At 37.5% G+C, this 27,555-nt stretch overlaps 1 protein-coding gene and 1 pseudogene across 1 annotated transcript in view; one reads left to right on the forward strand and one right to left on the reverse strand.

Moving 5' to 3' along the window:
- Taok1 (TAO kinase 1) overlaps positions 1-27,555 on the reverse strand; it is a gene marked incomplete in the record, with an annotated part of 137,524 nt that overhangs the window by 69,753 nt on the left and 40,216 nt on the right. Inside the window, 1 exon segment of the mRNA XM_013503358.1 lies at positions 3,454-3,678. Coding sequence (XP_013358812.1) covers positions 3,454-3,585 — 132 coding nt within the window.
- On the forward strand, positions 3,692-4,693 carry LOC102008726 (annotated as a pseudogene).

Consider the following 27,555-nt stretch of genomic DNA (forward strand, 5'->3'; position numbering starts at 1 on the left):
GGCAAGCGCAAGGTCCTGAGTTTGATTTCCAGTTCCACCAAAAAAAAAAAAAAAAGGGAGAAAATAAATGGTTATTACAGGAACAAGCTAATGCAGTTTTTGAGATAATAAACTGGGATGTATGGGCAAACTGGACAGGATTAAACAAAGCAGGCAACAGATCTGACCCAGACCTGACCCTAAAATTCCAAATTCATGCCTGTATAGTAACTAAACTCTCTAGTCCAGAGTCTCTAACCCTCCTGAAAGAAAAACATTTCTTTGAGATCCCATAAGATGAAATGCTCCCTTTGTTCAGGCTCTTTGTCTATGGAATAGCCAGCTGTGCTGTTCTTTACTAAGACTGTCTTCTTTCTGGAGCTGGATGATCAACAGGGCAGTCAGCTATGCATTTTCCTATAATAAATTTGCATTTTATTCTCACTTTAGAATTAGTCATGTCTCAGTTCCATCTTTTTTTTTTTAACCTAGGGCCTTTGTACTGAACTATATTCTTAGCCCTTTTTTATTTTTTATTTTGAGACAGGGTCCAAGTTGTAAAAGGTTGAGTTAGAATTTGGGTTCCTCTTGCCTCAGTCTCCTACAATACTGAGATCATGGGCATGTGCCACCATGCCCAGCTGTGATTTCCATCTTATACGCAGCTAAAGATCTATACTAGTTGCTGACTGGTGATACTTCTATTCAGGTAATGATTAATTTACTTAATAACAGAACCAAAGTGGAAGAAGAACGATGTTGGCAACTGGTTATGACAAAGAGAAGCTGCAAAGTGTTTCTCTTAAGTAAAAGAGTGATGTAATAAAATATCTCAAAAGGGGCTGGTGATACAGCTCAGTGGCACAGCGCCTGCCTGGGAGGCATAAGGTCCTGAGCTCAATTCCTGGTACAAAAAAAAATTCTCAACAAGAGAAAAAGACCTGTATACTGATGTTGCTAGGTTCTATGGAAAGAAGAAATATAACATGAAATTATAAAGAAAATGAAATTAGTGGTAGTTCCCTAGTATTTGTAAAACCTTGAGTTTGATCCCCAGCACTAAACAAAAGAAGAAAAAAAAAAAAAAAAAAAACAGAAAATATGTTAAATGATAAGATCCACTACTATCTATGGTTTCAGGCATCCACTGAGGGTCTTAAAATTTATCCCTGAGGAAAAGAAAGTGCTTTTATTTAAGTTTTAAATTTTATCTTTCCCCTCCAAAGTTTCAATAATTTTAGTCTATACAATGAACTGGCTCCAGTAATCCCAGCACTTGGGAGGCTGAGGCAGGAGGATCTCTTCGAGTTCAAGGCCAGCCTGGGCTACAAAGTGAGTTCAAGGCCAGCCTGAACTGCACAGCGAGACCCTGTCTAAAAAGACCAAAAAAAAAAAAAAAAAAAAAAAAAGGCAATAGAGAAATGGGAAGGATAAAAAGCATATGCACTTAATAATGTGCAGAAACACAGCAGCCATAAAGTAGGAGACCAAAGAAAAGGTCAGCTGGTTGAACCTTAAATAGCATTTTGAGCTACAAAAAGAAATAGGAACTTGATGAGTCGGGCATGGTGACACAAGCCTATAACCTCAGAATTCAAAAAGAGGCAGGAAGATTGTGAGTTTGAGGCCAGCCTGGGCTATGTACTGAGATTTGATCTAGAAAAAAAGAAAACAAAGAAGGAAGCGAGAAAGGAAGAAAGGCATAGGGCTTGAGGTTGCTGGGTGGTGGTAATGGCAAAGTATGGGAGGCTGAGGAGAGGAAGAAAAGGCAGACAAACGTTGTCCCACTTTGTTGATAAACTCTCCCAAGTAAATGTCACTTATCTGTCTGGGCCAGGTGTCAGAACCCCAATTTTTTACTCCTGTGGAAAGGTCTTTCCTAAACAGATGGCAGCTATCAGATAGTAAGCCTCGGCCTGCATGTACTGTTTACTAATGTAATGACTGTAAATTTCTTTTCACAAATGGATTATTTTTTTCTGCAGAGGTACACTTTTTCTCTGAATAACCAATTCAAAACATGATACAAAAATATATTTAAGCCGGGCGTGGTGGTGCACGCCTGTAATCCCAGCACTTGGGAGGCTGAGGCAGGAGGACCATTGTGAGTTCGAGACCAGCCTGGGCTGCAAAATGAGCCCAAGCCCAGTCTGAATTCCATAGTGAGACCCTGTCTCAAAAAGACCAAAAATAAATAAATAAATAAATAAAATCTCTCTCTATATATATTTAAGATGGGATATTTTCATGTTTTTCAATTCTTATTTTTTATTAAAATATTTGGCCTTTTGCTGAGCATGATGGCGAACACCTGTAATCCCAGCACTCGGGAGACTGAAGCAGGAGGATCGTTGTGAGTTCAAGACCAGCCTGGGCTACAAAGTGAGCTCAAAGCCAGTTTGAACTCCATAGTGAGACCCTGTCTCAAAAATACCAAAAAAAAAAAAAGAACCAAATCGGCCTTTTATCTTTTGTTCACAAACAGATCTAGAACTGCAACATAGCCATAAAGGTGAAAGATAAGTCTCTTGTTATTTATAATAACCACACCTAAACTTGGAAAACCTCTAGATAACCTCAGGATGTGGGTTAGTTGCCAGGGGAACAAGCCAAAGGGTGCTCAGAGGGTTGGAACTCACATCCTATCCCCGACTTCAGAGGAAGGAAAACAGGTTAAAATTTTAGTTAATCACCAAAAACTGATGATTTGATCAATGCTATAATGAAACCTCCATAAAATACAAGAAGATTGAGTTTATAGTCTTCAAAGAACAGGAACACATTCATATGCTAAGAAATTGGGATACCCCAATTCCAAGGGGACAGAAGCTTGAGTCAGGGACCTTTACAGATTTCATTATGTATTTTTTTTGTCTGAAGAGATTTGTGTCCTCTTAGAACATTCTCAGCATCCTTTGCATCTTTTGCAACTTTCTAGCCAGGTGTGGTGGGGCATGCCTGTAATCCCAGCACTTGGGAGGCTGAGATAGGAGGATCATTGTGAGTTTGAGGCCAGCCTGAACTGCACAGTGAGATTCTGTCTCAAAAATGACCAATAAATAAATAAATAAATAAAAAATAGAACTTTCTTTTTAATAAACTGATTTCCCTTAATGTACTGATCTAACAAATTAATGAAACCAAGAGGGAGGTTGTGGCAAGCCGGATTTATAGCTGATGGGTCAAAACTCCACAACCTGTAATCTCTGGTATCTGAAGTGGCAGACAGTCTTGGACTGAGCCCTCAACCTGTGGGACCTGACACTATTTCCAGTTAGCACTGGAACAGAATTGAACTAAATGTCCTCAAGGTATCTTTCTGCTGCAGAACTGACTGCTTGCTTGATGTACTGGGACATATCTTGTCTAAGAAGTGTGTTGTGACAGTATGGTAGGAGTTTTGGTTTTCTACTCAGCAGATTCTGTATCTTATTGTTTTTTACCCAGACATCAAGTGTATACTTTAACACTTACAAAATATACTGCTCCAAAGCTTCCATGGCCAATTTCTCTGAGATCTGTGAAGAGCTTCTCTGGATCTTCTTTGAAGAAGAGCTCTGCAATTTCAGGGTCCTTTAGACTGCCAGCTCTGTTAGTTGATGGCATCCTGCTGGGCAGTCAGCTGTCTGATTCTAATTTTAAACTGCTATCCCAATCCTTGGTTCATCTGTATGAATGAAGCCACGTTGGCATAAACTACTGTAAAGAAATAAGAAAAGCAGGAAAATTAAAAGCTGCTAAGAATAGTTTCTGTAAGAGCATTTACTGACAACATCCACAAAGATCACCCAATTTCACTGAGAAGGCAATGTGATCTACTGCTGCAGTAGTTCCTAAGCTTGGCTCATTATCACAATTACTTGTGGCACTTTAAAAAAGAAATTTCTAAGTCAAGCATCGTGGAGCACATCTCTAATGCCAGCCCTCTGGAAGGCTGACATAGGAGAATCAAAAGTGTGTGCGCAGCCTGGGCACACAGACCCTATATTAAAGTAAAAAAAATAAATAAATAACTGAAAGGGCTAGAAATGTAGTTCAGTAAGAAAGCCTGGGATCCCTGGTCCATCCAGTCAGGCCTGACCACCATTGCTGTCCTGGTCACCATTGCCTGAGCAGCAGTCCTGATGCCAGTGCCTGGTCCTGTCCAGTCATGACCCCGCTCCCCTCACCCCTGCCACTTCACCTGCTGCTCCTGCTGCTCAGAGGGGTGCTGTGTCAGGCTGAGGATGGGTTTGAAACCGAAAGTCCAGTCTGGACCCTCCAAGTGGAGCCCCTGGTGGAGCCCCCGAGCCATGTGCGGAAACCGCTGCCCTCAGAGACACGCTCCCCATCCACTACATGGGCAGCTTGATAGATGGATGCATTACTGACAGCTCTCTGAGGAGAGACCCTCTGGTTATAGAACTTGACCACAAGCAGGTGATTCCAGGTCTGGAGCAGAACCTTCTAGACATGTGTGTAGGAGAGAAGCAAAGGGCAGTCATCCCTTCTCACTTGGCCTATTGTAAATGGAGATTTCTGCCATCTATCCCAGAGGATGCAGTGGTACAGTGTAACCAACCAAATACTGGCAAAAGCTGGTCAAGAGAGTTTTGCCTGTGGTAGGCATGGCCATGGCGCTAGCCCTCCTGGGCCTCACTGGAATCACCTACACAGAAAGGTCAGCCAACCTAAAGTCTCCAAAAAGAAGCTCAAGGAAGAGAAACAAAATGAAAAGAAATAATAAATACTAATTTTAAAAAAAAAAAGAAAGCCTGGGTTCAATTTCCATTACTCCATTATTACCCCCTAAAAAAAACAGGGGGTTTCCTAGAATACAGCATTTTAAAATTTTAGATACATCTTTACATCCTGAGAAGCTTTCAGTGTCATGTATTTAAAGATTTATCTAATTCTAAAACGGCAAAAGAAACAATAACTAAAAACATACTACAATGACAAGCTGTATGCATAGCGTTTTTAGTAACAGGCAGACACCACTTATTAATAATCTCCATATATAAGGGTCACTGGGCATGGTGGCGCACACCTGTAATCTCAGCACTAGGGAAGTTGAGGCAGGAAGATCTCTGTGAGTCTGAGGCCAGCCTGGGGTACAAAGCAAATTCAAGGCCAATTTGAAGTACATAGTGAGACCCTGTCTCAAAAAAAAAAACCAAACATATATAAGGAAATACACAAAAAATGCAATTTAGTAAACTTTCTTTTCCTTTTAGATACTGTATGATAGTGTGTTAATCAAATCTGATAGATATTCCAAAGAGAAGCACAGCAAGAAGAAGTATAAATTTAACATAGACACTGTTCTCCCATGAACCTGATTTACACTAAAATTTGGCCTTTATCAACTGTAACTTCTTAGATAAGCAGGCATACAGATAACCTGTAAACTCCTTGGTGATTCTGCTAGCAATTCCTTCGCCAGATTATCCAATTATTAAAATTAGGGGCTGGGGATTTAGCTCAGCGGCAAAAGCGCCTGCCTGGCAAGCGCAAGGTCGTGAGTTCAGTTCCCGGTACCGGAGAAAAACCAAAAAAAAAAAATTAATATTACCTGAGAGGCATCAGGACCTGGGTCTAGAATGATGAGACCTAGCTATGAATTCCAGAAACACTATTTATAAATTGTGAATCTGGGAAGTCTCATTTTCCTAATCTGTAAAAGTGAAAATAATAACCTACTTCACAGATTAGTTGTGAGGGTTAAAAGAGTTAATAAATGTAAGCACAGACCAGTTCTCTGGCATATTAAACACTATAACAAATGTTAGCTATTTTGTTTTAATCTGCTTATTATTTTTGCAATTAAAACAATGGAATTTACTCTATTAGAATTCTAAAGAAAACAAAGCTTCACCTAACTCTTCTTATGCCCTCTATATGACGTTTAAACAGGCCCCACTCTTTTTTTTAAAAGAAGGAAAGGTTTATTTAGCTCACAGTTTGTAGAGGTTTTAGTCCATAATCAGCTGGCTCCAAGACAGAGTGGCACATGGCAGAGGGCCAACAGTTTGTGGCAGCAGAAGACAGCAAAAGCAACAAGGGAGAGCAAGCCAGGTCCCACTTTTAGGGAAATAACAAAACCAATTCTCTCTCTCTCTCTTCCTCCCTTCCTCTTTCCTTTCCTTCCTTTCTTTCCTTCCAATATTGAGGACTGAACTCAGGGCCTTCACACTGAGCTACACCCCAGCTTTTCAATGTTTTATTTTGACACAAGATCTCTTTAAGTTACTAAATTGCCCAGGCTGGGCTCAAACTTGCAATCCTCCTGCCTCAGACTCTCAGAGTGCTAGGATTACAAGTATGCACCACCACACCTCCAACTTCAATTTCTGCTAACAAAGCTTCTTCATAACTGTATAAAACAGATTTATGCCTTTTGTACCTCTCCAAAATAAAACTACACTGCAATAAAAAGGTATTAACTAGAAACCCAGCATGGCGGTTATCCCTGTAATTCCAAGTAGAAGGATTATGAGTTGGAGGCCAGCCTGAGCAACTAAGCAAGACCTTGTCACAAAAGAAAAAGAACTGGGGATATAATTCACTGCCCAGCATGTGTAGCATGAGTAAGGCCCTGGGTTCAATCTGCAGCACCACCACCACCAAAAAAAAAAAAAAAAAAAAAAAAAATATAGTTTTTTTTTTTTTTTTTTTTTTTTTTTTTTTTTTTTTTTTTTTTTTTTTGGTTTTTCGGTTTTTCTCTGGTACCGGGAACCGAACTCACGACCTTGCGCTTGCCGGGCAGGCACTTTGCCGCTGAGCTAAATCCCCAGCCCCCTGTATTTCTAATATACACTCAAAGCTGCCCCATATACTTTTCCCTGCTCTGGAAATTCCCTAGAACGAAGAGTATAAGCTAGGGACACAACTCAGTGGCACAAGTGCGTGCCTGGCAGGCAGAAGGTCCTGAGTTCGATTCCCCGTACCAAAAAAAAAAAAAAAGAATATCAATTACATTTCTCTTAAGATACTGTGAACATAGTCAACTTTCTGAACTTCTTACCCCTAAAATGAAAAGGCTGAACTAAATTCCATATGTATTTGATTCCCCAACACAGGAAAAGAGATTTTTAAGTGTTAATACTGAATCAACCTGTAAAAGTATTTTTTTAAAAAAGGTCAGTGTTAAAATCTTATTTAAGGGGCTAGGGATTTAGCTCAGCGGCACAACGCCTGCCTGGCAAGCGCAAAGTCGTGAGTTCAATTCCCGGTACCAGAAAAAAAACAAAACAAAACGAAAAAAATCTTATTTAAGGTTTTTGAGTGATCAAGTTTTAGTAGTATTATAAGAATAATTTTACATTAAAAATTTCTAACTAGTTCAAGATTTGCATCTTGTCTTATCTGCCTAATAAATTCTTACTCAAAATTTGCTAAATGTTTATAAAATTTTTAGCCCTATTAGAAAGAGTTGAACATTTTCTTGTACTTCAAAACATCCTATAGTATTTACCATACTGCACTCTTCTACTCACCCACAGGTGTGATGTGTCTCCTGCATTTTTTTATATAGTATCTACATAAAATTTTAATTTACAAGTGCACCAGACATACAAATATGATGAATAAAAAATACAACTATATGAGTACTACACCCTACAGTCAGCATTACGTATTTGTTGAACTAAGGCGTATACTTAATCTTCCTTTTCTACAACCCTAAAAATGATGTCATTTCAATGGTTACTGAACAAACAGTGCTATACACATAAGATTATGATACACAAAAATATTAAAATTGATAAGAGTAAATTCTTCATCATAGCACCCTCCAGAAAATCAGTGAGATAAAAAAAAAAAAAAAAATCCCATGGAACACTTGCTCTACTAATTACCAAAAGAAAAATCAACTGCCACCAAAAAGAGCAGAATCTTAACCCTAAAACAAGAAGGACTAGTAAATCTATAGAAGACAGGGCAAGAGTATAGTTCAGCAGTAGAATGCTTGTCCATCATTTGATTGCCAGCACAAAAAAAGAAGAGAAAAAAAAAGGAAGGAAGAAGGAAAGAAAGGAAGGGTGCCCTTGAGAGAATCTAATGCCCATGTGGAAAAAAAATTTAATTTACAAATACACCAGACACATAAATATGATAAATAAAAATACAACTATATGAGTACTAAAGAAAATATGAGAATAAATTTCTCTGTAAGCAGAAAATGAGGAAACTTTACCCTGATCCAAATCCAAAACAGTAAGAAAAAAGACTTAAAAAAAACAACAACACAGTCTCATTACGTCGCACAAGCTGGCCTCAAACTCAAAATCTTCTCCCCTCAGCCTACCAAGTAGCTTGAATTACAGGCCTGTACCACCTGGTTGAAAAAGACTTTTATTTATACACAAACATATATAATACATACCTGGCTAAAAAATACTTCTATTAATACACACATACACCCACACAGATGTGCATATACACACCTCAATATATCTGGCAATATAAAAAAGAAAATTTAGAGCTGGGAGTGTAGCTCAGTGGTACAGTGTTTGCCTAGCATCCATGAGGCCCAAGGTTTGCTCCTCAGCACCACAAAAAGAAAAAACTTGGGAGGACATTCTTAGCTAGGGGCCATACAACAATCAGGAATCAGAGCATATTTGGTCCTTGGGCCAATTTGGCAACCCCCAACCTATATAATACAGATTTAATGCAGCTGTTACAAGGATTTTGCTTTTCTCTTTTCATTTCTAACAGTATGTGAAGCATATAAATCAGGTTATTAATGTGATTTTTAAAAAATTGTCAATTACAACAGAAAGTGGCCAATATGATATCACTTTGTCCTATAATTTCACTTTGAATGCACTAAGAAAATTATCAAGTCTGTACAGAGGTAAATATCTAAAGCCACTCCAACAATAACATTTATTTCTAATCAAAATAATTTAATCTCAATCCCAGGTGCACAACATTAACCTGCTGTGTGGTAGGCTGTACAAAACTCAAGACAGTCTTGGTAAGTGCCAAAATTCAAAAGGGGAAAACAGTTAAGTCCAAAATTTAGTTGCACTATCTATTAATACATAAGACAGACTCTGTTTTGCATAAAGTACCTACCAAAAAAATACACTGAATAACAAAAGGCTTTTATATCTTATATGATAAGCTTTATAAATTAATACAACTAAGCCTTTTTCCTTTTTTTTTTTTTTTTTGGGGGGGGGGGGGTTTGGTTTTTCTCCGGTACCAGGAACCGAACTCACGACCTTGCGCTTGCCAGGCAAGCGCTTTTGCCGCTGAGCTAAATCCCCAGCCCCTAAGCCTTTTTCTTTTTGATGCCTATTGCACACATCTTAGCCAACTCAACTTCAGATGATACTGAATTAGTCTTTGTTCAATTTCGAAAATATTCTCACCCTTACTTGCTATTTGCAGATAATTCAGAGGTAAACTTTTCAGGCCTTTCTAAATTGGCACATACTCTTCAAATAAATAAGCAAGCAGTGAGTGATTTCTGTCGACTTCTCAAGAGCCAAGGAAAAATCACTCAAAATCTTTTTTTTAATCGACTATTAGTATCACTCCTAATATCCTCAACTCTTTGAACAGTTCTTGTAAATAAAAGGTTTACTATTACTACCAGTTTATTTTCTATAAACATTCTCTCCCACTGCCACAACTAAATATGATCTCATTTATACATCATCAGTAAATGACTTTCCTTGCTTGGCTAATATATGAGTTATTAAAAAACTTGCTTTAGTCACAGCCTCATTTTCATATTTTATTGTAAAGAAATTTTGCTATAATGACACATTCAATTTTAAATTTTTCTGACCATCACTTTCCAGTCAATTAATTATATTGTGATGGGGGCTGGGGATTTAGCTCAGCAGCAAAGCGCCTGCCTGGCAAGCGCAAGGTCGTGAGTTCGGTTGCCGGTACCGGAGAAAAACCAAAAAAAAAAAATATATATATCGTGATAGGAGCCCAGCGTAGTGGCACATGCCTGTAATTCCAGCAGTTGGGAGGCTGAGGCAGGAGGATGACTTTGAGTTTGAGGCCAGCCTGAACTACACAGACAGACCCTGTCTTCAAAAGGAAAAAAAAAAAAATTGTGATAGGGCTTAGTCTAGAAATACCTATGTACATTACCTTCTTTTAGCATAAACTAGTATCATGGTATAATATACAAAACACTTTGTCATCTAATTTGATAACAAAATGATCCACAGGCTGGGCGTGGTGGCACACACTTGTAATCCCAACACTCAGGAGGCTGAAGCACGAGGATGGCTGCAAGCTCAAGCCCACCTGGGCTTTGAATACTGAGATCAAAGCTAGCCTAAACTACAAGTGGAATCCTGTCTCAAAAACAATACAAAACAAAACCAAACAAAAAACCCCAAAATGATCCACATACTGCTGGGACCTCATACTACTGGGATTTTAAAAGCATGACATTAGTACTCCACTTTGTTTTGACATAATGGATATGCACTGGTAATAAATAAAATGTCACAGCTCAGTGATAAGTGTTAAGGTATAATTGCATTAGTGCAATTTGTAGTGTGCCAAGCTGTGGTGTTAGGGATGAAGAAAAAAAAATCATGTATAGTCTCTACCACACTACAACTACTCAATTTTGTTATTTTGGTACAAAGGCATATATTGACAGTATATAAATGAATAAACTTGTGTTCCAATAAAACTTAACTGATAATCTGAATTTTATACAGTTTTCATGTGCTACAACATACTATTCTTTTGATTTTTTCCAACCATTTAAAAACATGACACTGGGGAGGATGAGGCAGGAGGATCACTTTGAGTTTAAGGGCAGCCTGGGCCACAAAGTGAGTTCAAGGCCAGCCTGAACTGCATAGTGAAACACTGTCTCCAAAAGACAAAAAAGAAAAAAGAAAGAAGAGAGAAGAAAGAAGAAAGAAAGAAGAAAGAGGAAAGAAGAAAGAAGAAAGAAGAGGAAGAGGAAAGGAAGGGAAGGGAAAGGAAGGGAAGAGAGAAAGAAGGGAAGAGAGAAAAAAGGGAAGAGAGAAAGAAGGGAAGAGAGAAAGAAGAGAAGAGAAGAGAAGAGAAGAGAAGAGAAGAGAAGAGAAGAGAAGAGAAGAGAAGAGAAGAGAAGAGAAAAAAGGAAAATGACCAGGTGTGGTGGTATATCCTTTTAATCCCTGCACTAAGGAGGCTGATGCAGGAGGAAGATTGCTGCAAACTGAAGGCCAGCTTGGGCTACAAAGTAAATTCAAGGCCAGCCTGCACTACAAAGTAAGAACCTACCTCAAAAAACAAACAAACAAACAAAAAAAACAAAAAACACATTCTTCACTAGGGACCACACAAAAATCAGGTAGAAGAGATTTATGTACCTATTAAAAGAATATTTCTACCTAATGCTATGGATTAATCTGCAGATTATATTTCTGTGAAAAATACAGCAAAGCACAGGACATTGTATATAATATACTACCTTTATTTAAGGGGAAAGAATGGGAAAAAAGGATGAAAAGATAAATAATATCCTACTTCAAGCAGTTACCAATGGAGAAAGGAGACAGAGTGGATAAATGGGAATAATAACTACATTTTTGTTTTGTTTTGTTTTGTTTTTTCTTCCGGTACTAGGAATCGAACTCATGACCTTGCGCTTGCCAGGCAGGTGCTGTGCCACTGAGCTAAATCCCCAGCCCCAATAACTACATTTTTGAATGTATGATGTATTATAAACCTGACCTTTTAATACCTTTATAAGATAAAGATGTAAAGAAAATGAACAATCCGTAAAAGTCCAAAACAAATTAAAACAAACAACCCAAACTATATTAAATTGGTGGTTTAACAACAGAGAGAGGAATTCTTTCAACTTTTAAGCCTCATGTTTTTCCCATGTGTTACTACTAGGGTACAACCTAAGTGGGGAGGGCGGGGGTGTAGGGGGGATGACCTACAAATCTTAAGCTATTTTAATCATCTTGTTCTTAGTAATAACCATTATACACATAAGATACAAGAAAGGAATATGTCACATGGAGCCAAGATAAAACAGCTGGCCATAGTGGTACACACTTGTAATTCTAGCACTCTGTAGGCTGTAGCAGGAGGATAGCAAAAAAAAAGTTCCAGGCCAGGCACTGCCACATAGTGAGACCCTGTCTCAAAACACCGAACGGGGGCTGGGGATTTAGCTCAGTGGCAAAGTGCTTGCCTGGCAAGCGCAAGGTCGTGAGTTCAATTCCTGATACCGGAAGAAAAACAACAACAACAACAAAAAAAACAAAAACAAACACACAAAAAAAACACTGAACAAACAAATGAACAAACCAAAAAGTGAAAAACAGGGGGCTAGGGATTTAGTTCAGTGGCACAGAGCCTGCCTGGCAAGCATGAGGTCGTGAGTTCAATTCCCAGTATGGGAAAAAAACAAATACAAAACAAAAAACACAAAAAAACAGAAAGTGAAAAACAAATATAAAATCACAGAAGTAAAAACCTTGCAATAATGCAAAAGTTTAAAATGTCAGTGAGAAATCTGTCTTTCTGATCAGAGGAACTGAGAAAAGGGGTCACTGGAAACAGGAGTACAAGAGAAATAATTAGAAATAAGATTCTATAATTCTGCAGATGAAGTAACATAAATAATAATGTATAAATACATATATACAACAAATTCAAACTAGCACAGTAAAGTCCTTGAGAACTGCAACATAAATCCTAAACTACCTGAGAGAAGCCAGGGTGGTGGCACATGCCTATAATCTCAGCATTTGTGCTACATAGTGGGTTCAAGGACAGCCTGGATAACACAGTAAGATTTTTGTCTCAAAAAACAAACTACACGAGAGACATGTCCATATACAAAGAGAGGAAGAAAGTTGAAAACTGAGCTTTCCTTAGAACTACCACCCACAGAAAATGAAACAGATCTTGTCACACAAGCTATCTAAACTGGTTTAAATGCTAAAATGAAGAACATTCTCCAAACACTATTAATAGTCACATATATCTATATTCCTAGCACTCTGGGATGCTGAGGCAGGAGGATCCCAAGTGCTTAGGCCCAGGGTTCAATCACCAATAACACTACCCACTCCAAAAAGAAAGAAATTACAACAGCTATTCAAAATCTCCAGGATTGGCCAGGGTCATAGTTCAGCAGCACAGTGCCTGCCTGGTAGGCACAAGGTCCTGAGTTCAATTCCTGTTACCAAAAAAAAAAATAAAAAATAAAAAAAATCTCCAGGATAAACCCCAGAATTACTCTACATGCAAAAACAAACAAATTCAATACGTCCCCATAAGAGGAAAATATGACAATTATCAAGGGAAAAGTTTAACAAATGGCAATTTCAAGGTGACCTATGTTGGAATTGTCAAAGACACAATTAATGAGACATGGTTAACACTTCTGAAACAACTGGAAAGACATTCGTTTATTCATTTACTGGTTTTCTGAGAAAGGGTTTCACCATGTAGCCTAGGCTAGCCTCGCACTTATGGTGATACTTCTGCCTCCTCCTGAGTCCTGGGATTATAGGTATGTACCATCTTGTTAAGACATAAATTTTTAGCAGAGAAGTGGAAATTATAAAAATAACCACATGGAGAATTTAGAACTGAAAATACAATATACAGAACTTTTCCAAAAACTGACTGCATGGACTCAATAGCAGGATAAACATGATAAGAGAACACAGTCAGTGTACTAGAAGATCAAACAGAAAGAAAAAGGTCAAAAAAAAATACAGCCTGAATGACTTGTGGGCCAATGTCAAATAGTCTAAGTTTCATTATCAGTAGAGCTGCATAGATAAGAAAAACAGACTAATAAAAGAAAAAAAATCCTTTATTAAAGGCAAAGAACTTCCAAAATTTGAGAAAGGACATTAATTTTACAGATTCAAGGTCAGCAAACACTTAAAAAACAAAGTCAAAGGAAATCAACATTTAGATACATTATAACCAAAATGTTTAAAAACAAAATACAAGGCCAGGGAGATAGCTCAGGGGCATAGCGCCTGCCTGACAAGTGCAAGGTTCTTAGTTCAATTCCTGGTACCAAAAGGAGAAAAAACAAAAAACAAAAACACCAAAATATAAACTTTCAGAACCAGGCATGTTGGCACACGCCTGTAATCCCAGCACTCGGGAGGCTGTAGCAGGAGGATCATTGTGAGTTCGAGGCCAGCCTGGGCTACATAGTGAGCTTAAGGTCAGCCTGAACTGCATAGCGAGACCCTGCCTCAAAAAAGACAAATAAATAAAATAAAATAAAATAAACTTTCAGATTTCTCAGTGAAAACAGTGGAACCCAGAGAAAGTGAAACAGCATCTTTAAGGTGATGGAAGAACTGACAAGTCAGAAATCTTTAGCTAGCAGAAGTCTTCTTCAGAAATAAAGGAGAAGACAAAGAGGAAAGGAGGGCAGAGAGTCTCAGATGAAGGAAAACTAAGACTATATATGATCAGACTTGTAGAAATGCAAAATACTAGGAAAAAAAAAAAAGACAATTGGAGTGGTTATACAAAATAGACTCCTAAGCTAGAAAATTTAAAAGAGCAACATTATGCAATGAGATGTCCATTGACTAAATCGCAGATTTATGTGTCTGACAACAAAGCCTCAAAATTACATGAACTAAAAAGAGAAACAGACAAATTCACAATTACTTTTGGAGATCCAACACTTCTTAGAAATTTAAAGTAGTCAGAAAAGCAGCAGAACTACGTAACAATGCTATTAACCAATGGGACATGACACACTCCTGATAACAATAGAATACACATTCAAATGCATATATAATACAGAAAACAAAACAAATCTTATATGACTATCTTGTCATTAAACTTGAAACATTTTTTAAACCACAAACACTTGGAAGTTAAACAGCACACTGCTATGTGATTCATAGGTTAATGAAGTTTGGAGAAAAATTAGAAAAGATTATGAACTGTGTGGTAATTGTAATACAACAAAAAATTGGTAGAATACAAGTAAAGCAGTGCAAAGAGGTAAATGTACAATATTAAATCCTATACTGTGGAGGAAAGGATCTCAAATCAGTAATAACCTAAACTGTCTTAAGAATTTGGAAAGAGAAAAGCAAATTAAATCAAAAGTAAGTGTAAGGAAGGAAATATTAATGAATATAATGATGAAGCCAACTGAGTAAAATTTTAAAACTTGGTTTTTGGGACCAAGGGAAATATAACATGAAAAGGCCTCCAACCAAATTACCCAAGAAAAATAAGGGCAGAGAGAAATTACCAATAACAGAAATAAGAAAGAAAGGAACTACGCATGGTGGCGGGTGCGGGCCATAATCCCAGCACTTGGGAGGCTGAGGCAGAAGAATTACTGCAAATTCAAGGCCAGCCTGGTTTAAGGTCAGCCTGAACTATTTAGCGAGACCCTGGAGAGAGGGGACGGAGAAGGACAGGGAGAGGGAGAAGGACAGGGAGAGGGAGAAGGAGAGGAAAAGGGAGAGGGAGAGGGAGAGGGAGAGGGAGAGAGAGAGAGGGAGAAGGAGAAGGAGACCAAGAGGAGATGGGGAGGGTGACAAGGAAGGGGGACTGAAAAGGATGCTGCTTAGTAAGTAGTGGAAAATAACTGGAAAGAAAGAATACTTTTCTGATCAACAATAATTCTGTATTTCTTTTTTTTTTTTTTTTCTTTTGGTTTTTCTCCGGTACCGGGAACCTAACTCACGACCTTGCGCTTGCCAGGCAGGAGCCTTTGCCGCTGAGCTAAATCCCCAGCCCCAATTCTGTATTTCAAAAGTCAGTACAAAGTATTTTGAATGTTGAAAGTGTCACAGTCTACCCCGATAGCTATGTACACTTATGTGTGTCAAGATTTTTCTTGGTACTAGACATTGAACCCAGGGACAATGCACAGGGCTGCATCCCAGCATTGTTTATTTAGAGACAGAGTCTCATTAAGTCACTAAATTACTTAGGTAGAACTCAAACTGACCATCCTACTGACTCAGCCTCCCAGAGTGCTGGAATTATAATAAACATGTGCCACCATACTTGGCAATATATATTTTTTTTATGTATTTTCTATATTGTTTGATTTTAAAGTAAAAATTAAAGAAAACAGAATTGTACCTACACGATAGTATTAATTACAGAGCCACTGTAATCATGACTCCGTAATTCCAGTTTTCAAACATACATATATGAATACCTAAACAAAGCACAGGGCTAATACAGGTTGATAAACTACAGTTCAGGCTTAAAAAACATAAATATTAATAGCAAGTTCTTAAAGGACTATGAAACTGCATATATACTCTTTTATTAAACTCTTTCTGATTAAAAATATACAAGGCAAGCCAGGCAGGATGACACATGCCTGTAATTCTAGTACTCCAGAACTTGAAGAACGAGGATTGTCATGAGTTTGAGGCCTGCACTATACAGGGAGTTTTCAAGGTCAGATGGACTACATAGCAAGACCCTGGCTAAAAAAATAATAATAATAAAATAAATAAATACGATATATAATTTTTGTGGGCAGTGTTATTTTGTTCAATTCAAAATCATATATCTCCAAGAATATGATTAGAATAAAACCCAATATAATTTATTTTAAAATCTCAGACAAATATAAGATTTTCAGAATTAAGTAACTGTCCCACATCTGTAAAAACAGTCAAGTAACACTATCACATAAAAGCAAGAGAGAAGTTAGGGGAAGCAATTGATAATCACAGCACATCTAGTTATTATCTGAATATTCTTTCAATTAAGTTTTTTCTTTTTTTTGGTCTTTTTGAGACACGGTCTCGCTATGCAGTTCAGGCTGGCCTTGAGCTCACTTTGTAGCCCAGGGTGGTCTCGAACTCACAACCACCCTTCTGCCTCAGCCTCACAAGTGCTGGGATTACAGGTGTGCACCACCACGACCGGCTAAATCAAAAGTAATGATGTTATGGCACTACCATTTTTTAAGAATCTTCACATTTTTACAAAAGAGGACATTCTTGATCCCAAGCAACTAATTTAACATAAAACCCTTAATTAAGTGGTTCCAAATAAGAAAATAGCTAATTTAGTCAAATGGTTGATCCCAATGAAGAAAGAAAAACTGCAGAAATTGTACTGTCCACTATGTTCTCATCTCGATAGACAGATGGACACATACACATGTGCTAAGTTTCAAAGCTTTTTTTCTTCAAAGAGACAAAAAATATGTTACTGATCCTTTGCTCCTTTCGCCTCATTCTCTTTTTCTCTTTCTTTTATTGGGATGGGGAGTAGAGATTTGTTTAACTGTTATTGTATTTGAAAATGATATGATTATGTAACAGAAAATGTTGGCTTAACTGATTGCTGAAGTGTTGATATATCAGAACTGAAATCAACTTCACATTTAACAACACAAAAATGTTTGCTTTAAAGTACTAGGTTATTTAATGCTATTTTATGGATTATTTCATGTAAATCTGTAGAATAAGAATATGAAGCCAGGTGTAGTTTCACAAACCTATAATCTCAGCACTCCAGGAGGCTGGGGCAGGAAGATCTCGAATTCATGTCTACCTTTGGCAATTTAACAATCCATGTCTCAAAAGGATACAAAAGGGCTAGGGAAGTAACTCAGGGTGAAAATCCTAGTATTTACCCTTAAGGGAGGGAGGGAGGTTGACTGAGAGACAAAGTGAATTATGAATAAGACTATGAAAACAAAAGAACAGTCAAAAGAAATTGTGTTCATGAAGAGACTGCTCTACTCCCTGGAAGGATAATTAGCAGAACAAAAAATAAGATGAAGTTTTATATTTCTTAAGGACAATAAACTAGAATGGATAAACTACAGTATTCTGCTTACGATCCTCATTCCAGGTTAACTAAAAAAGCTAAATCTATGCATTTAAGAGTCAAATGTAAAGCAAATGAAATAAAGGTTGAGTATGAAGGGTCATGTTTGGTTATAAAATAAGATGCATAACAGTGTAAAACCCCATCATGTTCTCCCGTGTGTGTGTGTGTGTGTGTGCGCGCGTGTTAAATAAAGAGAAATATATAGGTTTGAATCCAGAATAGCAAAAGCAATTCTGCACAAAAATAAAGTATGAGGCATCACAATCCCAGACTTGAAGTTATTATTATAAAGCTACTGTGGCATCAGCACAAAAACAGACACAAAAATCAACAGAACATAATAGAAGATGCTGAAACAACCTCAAGTATATTCAATTATTTGATCTTTGACAAAGGAGCCAAAAACATGCACTGGAGAAAAGATAGTCACTTTAATAAATGGTTTTGGGAAAATGGCTATCTACATGCAGCAGAATGAATCTACAAACGAATCTTTCACCATGTATTCAACTAAAATTGCAATGGATCAAAGAACTAAATGTTAAAACACAAACACTTAGCCTGCTGGAAGTCAAAATAGATAGACTTCTCAAAGTCACAGGCATATGCAAGGAGTTTCTAAACAGAACTCTGCGGCACAGGAAATAAGTAGTACTAAGAATCAACAAATGGGATCAGATCAAATTAAAAAGCTTCTGCTCAAAAGAAACAATCAACAGAGTAAAAAGACAACCTACAGACTAGGAAAATAATTTGCCAGATATTCTCCGCAAAGAACTAATATCTAGAATATATAACTAATTCAAAAAGAAAAATAAAAGACCCAGTCAAGCCAGGAATGGTGGTGCACACCTATAATCCCAGCACTCGGGAGGCTGAGGCAGGAGGGTCATCTGGAGTTTGAGACCAGCCTGGGCTACAAAGTGAGCTCAAGGCCAGCCTGAACTGCACAGCGAGATCCTGTCTCAAAAAGACAAAAAACCAAAAAAACAAAAGACCAGGTCAAAAAAATGGGCAACAGCTAGGCATAGTGGCGCATACTTGTAATCCCAGCACTTGAGAGGCTGAGGCAGGAGTACTGCTGCAAGTTTGAGGCCAGCCTGGGCTACAAAATTGAGTTTAAGGCTTGCCTGCACTACATGGCAAGACCCTGTCTCAAAAAAGGAAGTGGGAGGGCATGCAACTGAAATTCATAGACATTTCACAGAAATATAAATAGCCAATAAATATATGAAGATATGCTCAACATTTCTGACCATTACAGAAATGTGAATTAAAACAATGCTGAGATTCCATATTACCCCAGAAGGAAATCAAGTAGTAACATCAAGAAATCAAGAAATCAGCCAGGTGTGGTGGCACACGCCTGTAATCCCAGCACTCGAGAGGATGAGGCAGGAGGATCGTTTCAAATTCAAGGCCAGCCTGGGCTACAAAGTGAGCTCAAGGCCAGCTTCAACTGCATAGAAACACCCTGTCTCAAAAAAAAAAAAAAAAAAGAGAAATCAAATAACAACATCAAGAAATCATATAACAGTCCATTGTCACTACTCCTATTCAACATAGTTCTGGAAATATTAGCCAGAGAAATTAGACAAGAGAGAGAAATAACAAGAATAAAGATAGCAAAGAAGAAGTGAAATTATCGTTGTTCGCACATAACATGATACTCTACACAGAAGACCCCAAAAACTCCACCAAAAGGCTTATAGATTTAATAACCAAATTCAGTAGCACAGCTGGATATAAAGTCAATACTCAAAAATTATAGTATTCTTATACACAAACAGAGAAATTAGGGAAACCACACCTTTCGTGATAGCATCTAAAAAAAATGAAATACTTAGGAATCAATCTAACAAAAGAAGCAAAAGATCTATACAGTGAAAATTATAGTACTCTGAAAAAAGAGACCGAAGAGGATTTCAGAAAATGGAAAGACATTCCTTGCTCATGGATAGGAAGAACCAACATTGTGAAAATGGCCATACTCCCAAAACAGTTGTACAGATTCAGTACAATCCCAATTAAAAAACCAATAGTATACCTCACAGATCTAGAGAAAACATTCCTAAAATTCATCTGGAACCAGAAAAGGCCTAGAATAGCAAAAGCAATCCTGGGCAACAAAGGCAAGGCAGGAGGCATCACAATCCCTGACTTGAAATTATACTACAAAGCTACTGTGATAAAACCAGCCTGGTACTAGCATAAAACAGACCTGATGATCAGTGGAACAGATTAGAAGATGCAGACACAGCTACAAACATTCAGCCACCTTATCTTCGACAAAGGGGCCAAACACGTTCACTGGAAGAAAGATAGCCTCTTTAATAAACGGTGCTGGAAAAACTGGCTTTCCACATGCCAAAGACTAAAACTAGACCCATGTCTATCACCATGCACTAAACTAAAGTCAAAAGGGATCAAAGATCTAAATATCAAAATAGAAACACTAAACACTGGAAGAGAGAGTAGGTAAAAATCTCAAAGACATAGATAGGGGTAGGCAGGGAGTTCATGAACAAAAACCAAACTGTATGGGGAAATACTTCAAAGAATCAATAATTTGAATCTTATCTTATTGAAAAGTTTTTGCACATCAAAAGAAATCACCAACAGAGTAAAAAGAAAACCCACGAATTGGGAAAAAAATTTCAGCCAACTGCTCCTCAGACAAAGGCCTTCTATCTAGAACACATAAAGAATTGGAAAAAATCAGACCTCCCAAATTCAAAGACCCAATCCAAAAATGGGCATCTGAGATAATATGCACTTCTCAGATGAAGAAATACTAATGGCGATTAAATATATGAAAAAAATTATTAAATATATGAAAAAATGTTCAACATCATTAGTCATTTGACAAATGCAAATTAAAATTTGCATTTTAATGAGATTCCCTCTCATCCCAGAAAGAATTTCATCAAGAAATCAACCAATGGCAAATGCTGGAGAGGCTGTGGGGAAAAAAGAACTCTGCTCCACTGCTGGTGGAAGTGGAGACTGGTGAAACCACTGAGGAAATCAGATTGGAGATTCCTCAGTAAACTAGGATTAGAAGTCCCACTTAACGCAGCTTACTCCCCTTCTAGGTATTTTCCCAGAAGAATTAAAAACATCCTACCACAGCAATATATGTGCACCCATGTTTATAGCAGCACAATTTGGCATAGCTAAATCTTGGAAACAACCCAAATGTCCATCAACTGAGGAATGGATATAAAAGATGTGGTGGGGCTGGGGATTTAGCTCAGTGGCACAGTGCCTGCCTGGCAAGTGCAAGGTTGTGAGTTCGATTCCTGGTACCGGAAAAAAACCAAACACAAAACAAAACAAAAAAAGATCTGGTATTTTTACACAATGGAGTATTACTCACCTATAAAAAAGATAAACTCAAGGCTTTTGTAGGTAAATGGATGCAACTAGAGACCACACTCGTAAGTGAAATAAATAGGACCCACATGTGTAAACATCATATTGTCTCCCTGGTGTAAGAATATGAAAGAGTAAATAAAACCCCAAATGTACAATAAATAATATGAAAGGGAAAGAAACTGCTCAAAGGAAGGAACAACTGGGTTGAGGGAAAGAAGAAAAAGAAAGAACTAAGGCAAAAATATATATATATGTATATAGAAGGATAGCTGGGATAACTGTACTGCTGATGTCTGGTGGTTTATTGAAAGGAACAGTTAATGCTTACTTTTTTATATATATTTTGACCAATTTTGCATGCTTATATCTGGTAATCTGAGCAACTGATATGAAGACAACAATATGCCATATAACAACCATTGTGAATTCCTACCATCTTGCCTGGTGAAACTCTGTACTGTCTCTAATTATTTTTTTAAATTATTATCTTCTCATTCTCTTTAATGGTTTGATTAATCTTCCATTCTTATATCTGGTAATCTGAGCAACTTCGTTGAAGATAACAATATGTAATATAACAACCACTGTTAATTCCTATCATTTGGTTTGAAACCCAGTATCATTTCTAATGTTCTTGCTTTGCTTTGTTTGTATTTAGCTACTGTTCTTTTTTTACCACTCTCTTTAAAATAAAAAAAAAATTTTAAATGCAGTTCATCTACTTAAAAAAAAAAAGAAATCAAATAACAAATGTTGGTGAGGCTGCAGGGGAAAAGGAACTGTTCTACACTGTTGGTGGGAATGTAAACTAATACAACTGCTTTGAAAATTAGTATGGAGATTCCTCAAGAAACTAAAACTAAAAATTTCATTCAACCCAGCTATTTGCCTTCTAGGTATCTTCCTGAAAGAGTCAAAAAAGACATATTACTGTGACAATGCATCCTCATGTTTACAGAAACACAATTCATAACAGCTAAATCTTTGAAGTGACCTATATATATATATATATGTCTATCAACACATGAACAAAGAAAATGTTGTATTTACACATAATGGAGTACTAGTACTATGCCATAAACTTCAGTTATTTGTAAGAAAATGGATGTACTTTGAGACACCAATGTTAAGTGAAATAAGTCAGACACAAGTTTAAATATTGAATAGTTTCTCATATGAGAAACCCAAAGTATAAATAAAGAGCAAAACAAAAGATAACAGAAAGTATAGGGCGACTGATGTCTCTCACAGGGCAAGGGATGGAGGGAGAAAGGCTGGGTACGGTGGTGCACACCTATAATCCTAGCACTCATAATCCTAGCACTCGTTAGGCTGAGGCAGAAGGAACGCTGTGAGTTCGAGGCAAGCGTGGGCTACAAAGTGAGTTCAAGGCCAGCTTGAACTGCATAGTGAAACTTTATCTCAAACCAAAAAAAAAAGGTGGGGGGCTGGGGATTTAGCTCAGCAGCAAAGCACGGCAAGCACAAGGTCGTGAGTTCGATTCCTGGTACCGGATGAAAAACAAAAAAAAGAGAGAGAGAGAGAGAGAGAGAGATGGAGGAAAAGGGAAGGCAGGGAAGGAAAGGGGGATGAAAGAAGGAATTAAGACGTGCTATGTATATATACTACCATCTCCGCCAAGAAGGGGATCAAGAAATGGATGGGACAGGGAGAAAGGAAAGGGAAAGAGGATGAAAAAAAGGAATTAAGATGTATTATGTACATGTACCAATTCCTCATAAGGAATGTCAATGTACTACAAACATGTACTAATAAAATTTTTTTTAAATACATGGGTTTGAGTATTAGTATGTATTTGATTGTATATGCATAGATTGTCTCTGGTATAATATTACAGTAAATATGTAATATTATTTGCCTCCAGGGAAAAGTACTGAACCTATGAGGGCCAACAAGTGCATAGCTTCAAAGTTAAACTACCTGAGACAGAATTCTAGCCTCTGTTTACTAGCAGTATAATTTGGGCAAGTCATTTAACCTATGACTCAATTTGCTTATATGTAAAATGGTCCAACACTATACTTGGGATTGTGAGCATTACTATTGTTAAGAAATATTCTATCATATGGATATACGACAAAAAGTGTCTTCCCAGAAAACTTCAACATTGTTATTTTGTGCCACTGGTAAGCTAGAAAGATAAAGTGAGATTGTTTTGCTTTGTTATTGTTGTTTCCCCCAATGCTGAGGATTGAATCCAGGGCTTCATGCTTGCTAGGTAAGCACTCTACTACTGAACTACATTCTTACCACTACTATTTTTAATTTTGAGACAGGATCTCACTAAAGTTGCCCAGGCTGGCCTCAAAGTTGGGATCCTCCTGTCTAAGCTTGCTAAATAGGTAAGACTACAGTCACAATGCCTAAGAAATTTTCTTAGCCATATTGTTCTATTTATGGTGAAATCTACTTCTGTCACAGTCAAGAAAGTCCCTTCTATTATTCAACACTGTTCCAGAAGTACCAGCTTTGTTAACATGTATCATAACACATGAAGCATTTTTAGAAGTCAATAACAAGAACAAAAAAGTAGTTTCCACAAATAAACAAGTCACTCAATAAACATACTGTGGTAGTTGAGAAGAGATTTTTAAAAAGAGAACATATTTTTAAAAGAAAGTTACCCATAAAAAGAGAAAACTCAAGAGTACCTAGTTTTCCCTGGCCTCTTAGAACAAAGCACTGTCAACTTTTAAATTTTTACCAATTGTTTAGGTGAGAAAAAGCACCCTTATCTATTACTAGTAGAGAGAAAATTTAATACAAATGCATGCAGAAGAATGTGGCCATTTGTGACAAAATTACAGGTACAGTACTTTCATCCTTTAACAGTCCCACTTCTAAGAATATAATATAATGTTACACTTGTCACTTTATATTAAATTTCTATATGTATTTTCAGAGCTTAGACCCAACACTTGTGTACTACATAGTCTCTCCATCCTTACTTTGTACATTCAATGAATTGTATGTACATTGCAATGTGTAATTTATGTATGTTTATTCTTTTTTTTTCTGGTACCGGGAATCATGTACGTTTCTTTTTTTTTTTTTTTTTTTTTTGGTTTTTCTCTGGTACCGGGAACCGAACTCACGACCTTGCGCTTGCCAGGCAGGCGCTTTGCCGCTGAGCTAAATCCCCAGCCCCCGGGAATCATGTACGTTTATTCTTTATATTATTTTGTACTATACATCTATATGTATAAATGTCATATACAGCACTACTTAATGAAAGATTATCAAAACACGTACAAGAAAACTCAAAACTACAAGTTCTTGGAAAGATTAACAAAACTGACAAACTTTTTAACTATCCAAAAAAAGAGAAGGGGTTGGGCATGGCGGCGCATGCCTGTAATCCCAGCACTCGGGAGGCTGAGGCAGGAGGATCATTGCGAGATCGAGGCCAGCTTGGGCTACAAAATGAGCTTAAGGCCAGCCTGAACTGCACAGCGAGACCCTGTCTCAAAAAGACCAAAAGAAAAGGAAAAAAAAAAAGGAAGACTCGAATTACTCAAATCAGGACTGAAAACAGGCATATTAGTACCAAACTTACAAAACTAAAATGAATACGAGAATAGCATAAACAACTAATAGGCTGGAAAACCTACATGAAATGGTCAATTTCCTAAAATAACACAAACTATCAAAACTTCAGAGAACAGAAAATCTCAACAGATTTATAACAAGTAAATAAACTGATAAATCAGCAAACAAAAACTTTCAGCAAGAAAAGCCTAAGACCAGACAGCTTCCACTTGTGACTTCTACCAAATATTTAAAGAATTAACACCAAATCTTTTGTTTCATTTTTTTTGAGACAGGGCCTCACTATGTAGTACAGGCTGGCCTTGAACTCACATCTATCCTCCTGCCTCAACCTCCCAAGTGCTCGGTTACAGGCAGTACTACATCTTTTTATAAAGCCAGAACTACCTTAATTCTGAAGCCATACAAAGACAACAAAAGAAAATTGCAAAAAATAAAACTGCAAACCAGTATCTCCTAGGAATATACAGTCTACTGCCATACCACTTTGAAGATGCCCTATATCTCATCTTACAAAAATCTTCAATCAAATGTTACCAAACTGGGCCAGGGACATAGCTCAGTGGCATAAGCGCCTACCTGGGAAGTGCAAGGTCCCACGTTTGATTCCCGGTAGGAAAAAAATAATAATAAAAGTAAGTATTACCAAACTGAATCCAGGAGCATGTTAAAAGGATTACAGCCAGGTGCAGTGGTGCACACATGCCTGCAATCCCAGCACTCAGGAGCCTGAGGCAGGAGTATCACTGCGAGCTCAAGGCCAGCCTGGGATACAAACTTGAGTTCAAACCAGCTGAGAGGCCAGGTGTGGTGGCACACGCCTGTAATCGCAACACTTGGGAGGCTGCGGCAGGAGGATCATTGCAAGTACATGACTAGCCCAGGCTACAAAGTGAGCTCAAGTCCAGCCTGCAGCCTGAACTGCATAGGGACACCCTGTCTCAAAAAGACAAATAAATAAATAAATAAAATAATTTTAACTGGGAGTGATGGTGCACACTTGTAATACCAGCACTCTGAAGAGCCTCATCAATTTAAGGACTTTGTGATAACTTGTCTCAAAATTTAGTTTTTGTTTTCTGTTTTTTCCGGTTCCGGGAATCGAACTCACAACCTTGCGCTTGCCAAGCAGGCACTGTGCCACTGAGCTAAATCCCCAGCCCCTTGTCTCAAAATTATAAAAAGAAGAAACTGGGCCCTGGGTTCACAACATCCCCAGTACTGTGTGTGGGGGGAATATATATGACATAGATATAGATATAGATATCTACATTATATATATGTGACCATTATTTCCATGTAGCTTTCATTGAAAATTTTAAATCTAAAATTTCTTTTAAATATTATCCAATTACTTGAATTACACTGAATAATATTACTTGTTACATATACTAGAAAGAAAAACTTTCCTCTAAGTTAGCTATGATCTACAGAATAGAATTTAAATCATTATGCAGTTTAAAAAGTGTCAAATATTGTACACTACTTTGTACATGGTAAGTTCTGCTATAACATTTATTTAAAAAGTAATTTCAGCATGAGAATTACACATCTACTTATAGTTTCACCCCTGACAAACAACGCAGGTAACTAAATACAGAACCAAGTATACTATCTGTTCTTTTCTTGTGTTTTGATAGTCTGCCATCTGCAGCCTTGAGGGTCTGGAGAGACTGTCCTTCCTGAGGCTAGTCAATTCTCAGGATTAACAAAAACTTACAGGTACACATACCTTTCAGTAGTAAACCGAACAAACTAAAGCTCTTATTCCCTAAGTACCTCCTTTATTATCTCTGACAAATGTGCCTGGTACTGTACTCATTCCTTTTCCTTATTCACTTCAAAGTCAGGTACCAGAACAACTTAAGAGAGTTCCTATACCTCATTATTCCCCTGAGATTACTGAAATTAGTCAACATTTGTCCTGCTTCACCTGCGCTGCCTATTACTACAGAAACCACAATGAAGGCTCTTACCACTTTTTCCTCCAGTTCCTTTTGCCTCTGATCTTAGTGTTTTCCCACATGGTCCTACATGATATGGTATGCCCCCTCTAGAACTGTCAGTAACAACCTACCTTTCCGTGGCAGTTTCTCCTGATTTGGTGGCCTCATCATACCAGATATGGTAATGATAAAATCTACCTTTTAACACACCAACCCAAATAAAACATGAACATATACCTTAAACATATTATCAGCCACCTCAGTTCACTGCATGTTATATACACTTATTCATATCTGTGTTACAATTTTCATCTGAGTTCAGAAACTTGTCTTCTAGTACTTCACCGTAACTCCTAAGTCACAACCTTCCTATATTCACTTTCTTAATGTGTCTTTGAAAGTGCAGTGTCTGTTGCAATGCTTACATATTTACTAGTCATTTAACATTTGCAAAACCATGCTTCCATTTTTATTATGTTCGTATCTTTTTTGTGTATCATTGATGAAATTTCTGAGTGCTGTACTAATTCTTTTTTTCCTTATAAGCCCTGTACAATTTCAAAAAACTCAGTCATGCCAGGTGTTGCAGCACACGCACTCAGGTGAGGTAGGAGGATCATTGCGAGTTCAAGACCAGCTCTGGGTACAAAATGAGCTCAAGGCCAGCCTGAACTGCAAGTCATACCCTGTCTCAAAAAAAAAAACCCCACATAGTCATTTTTAGGATTATATATGTTCAGTAATGGCAGAACTGTCTGTACTTACATGTAAAGTTCACTACTATAGTGATTTTGTAAACTGTGTACTTTTCCTCCAATTAAATTGTAAATTCCTTAATAGAAAGACATCGATCACAAGCATCTCTGGAATATAATAATAAATATTAATTTGC

Source organism: Chinchilla lanigera, unplaced genomic scaffold, assembly GCF_000276665.1.
Source record: "Chinchilla lanigera isolate Chin_1 unplaced genomic scaffold, ChiLan1.0 scaffold00080, whole genome shotgun sequence".
NCBI lineage: Eukaryota > Metazoa > Chordata > Mammalia > Rodentia > Chinchillidae > Chinchilla > Chinchilla lanigera.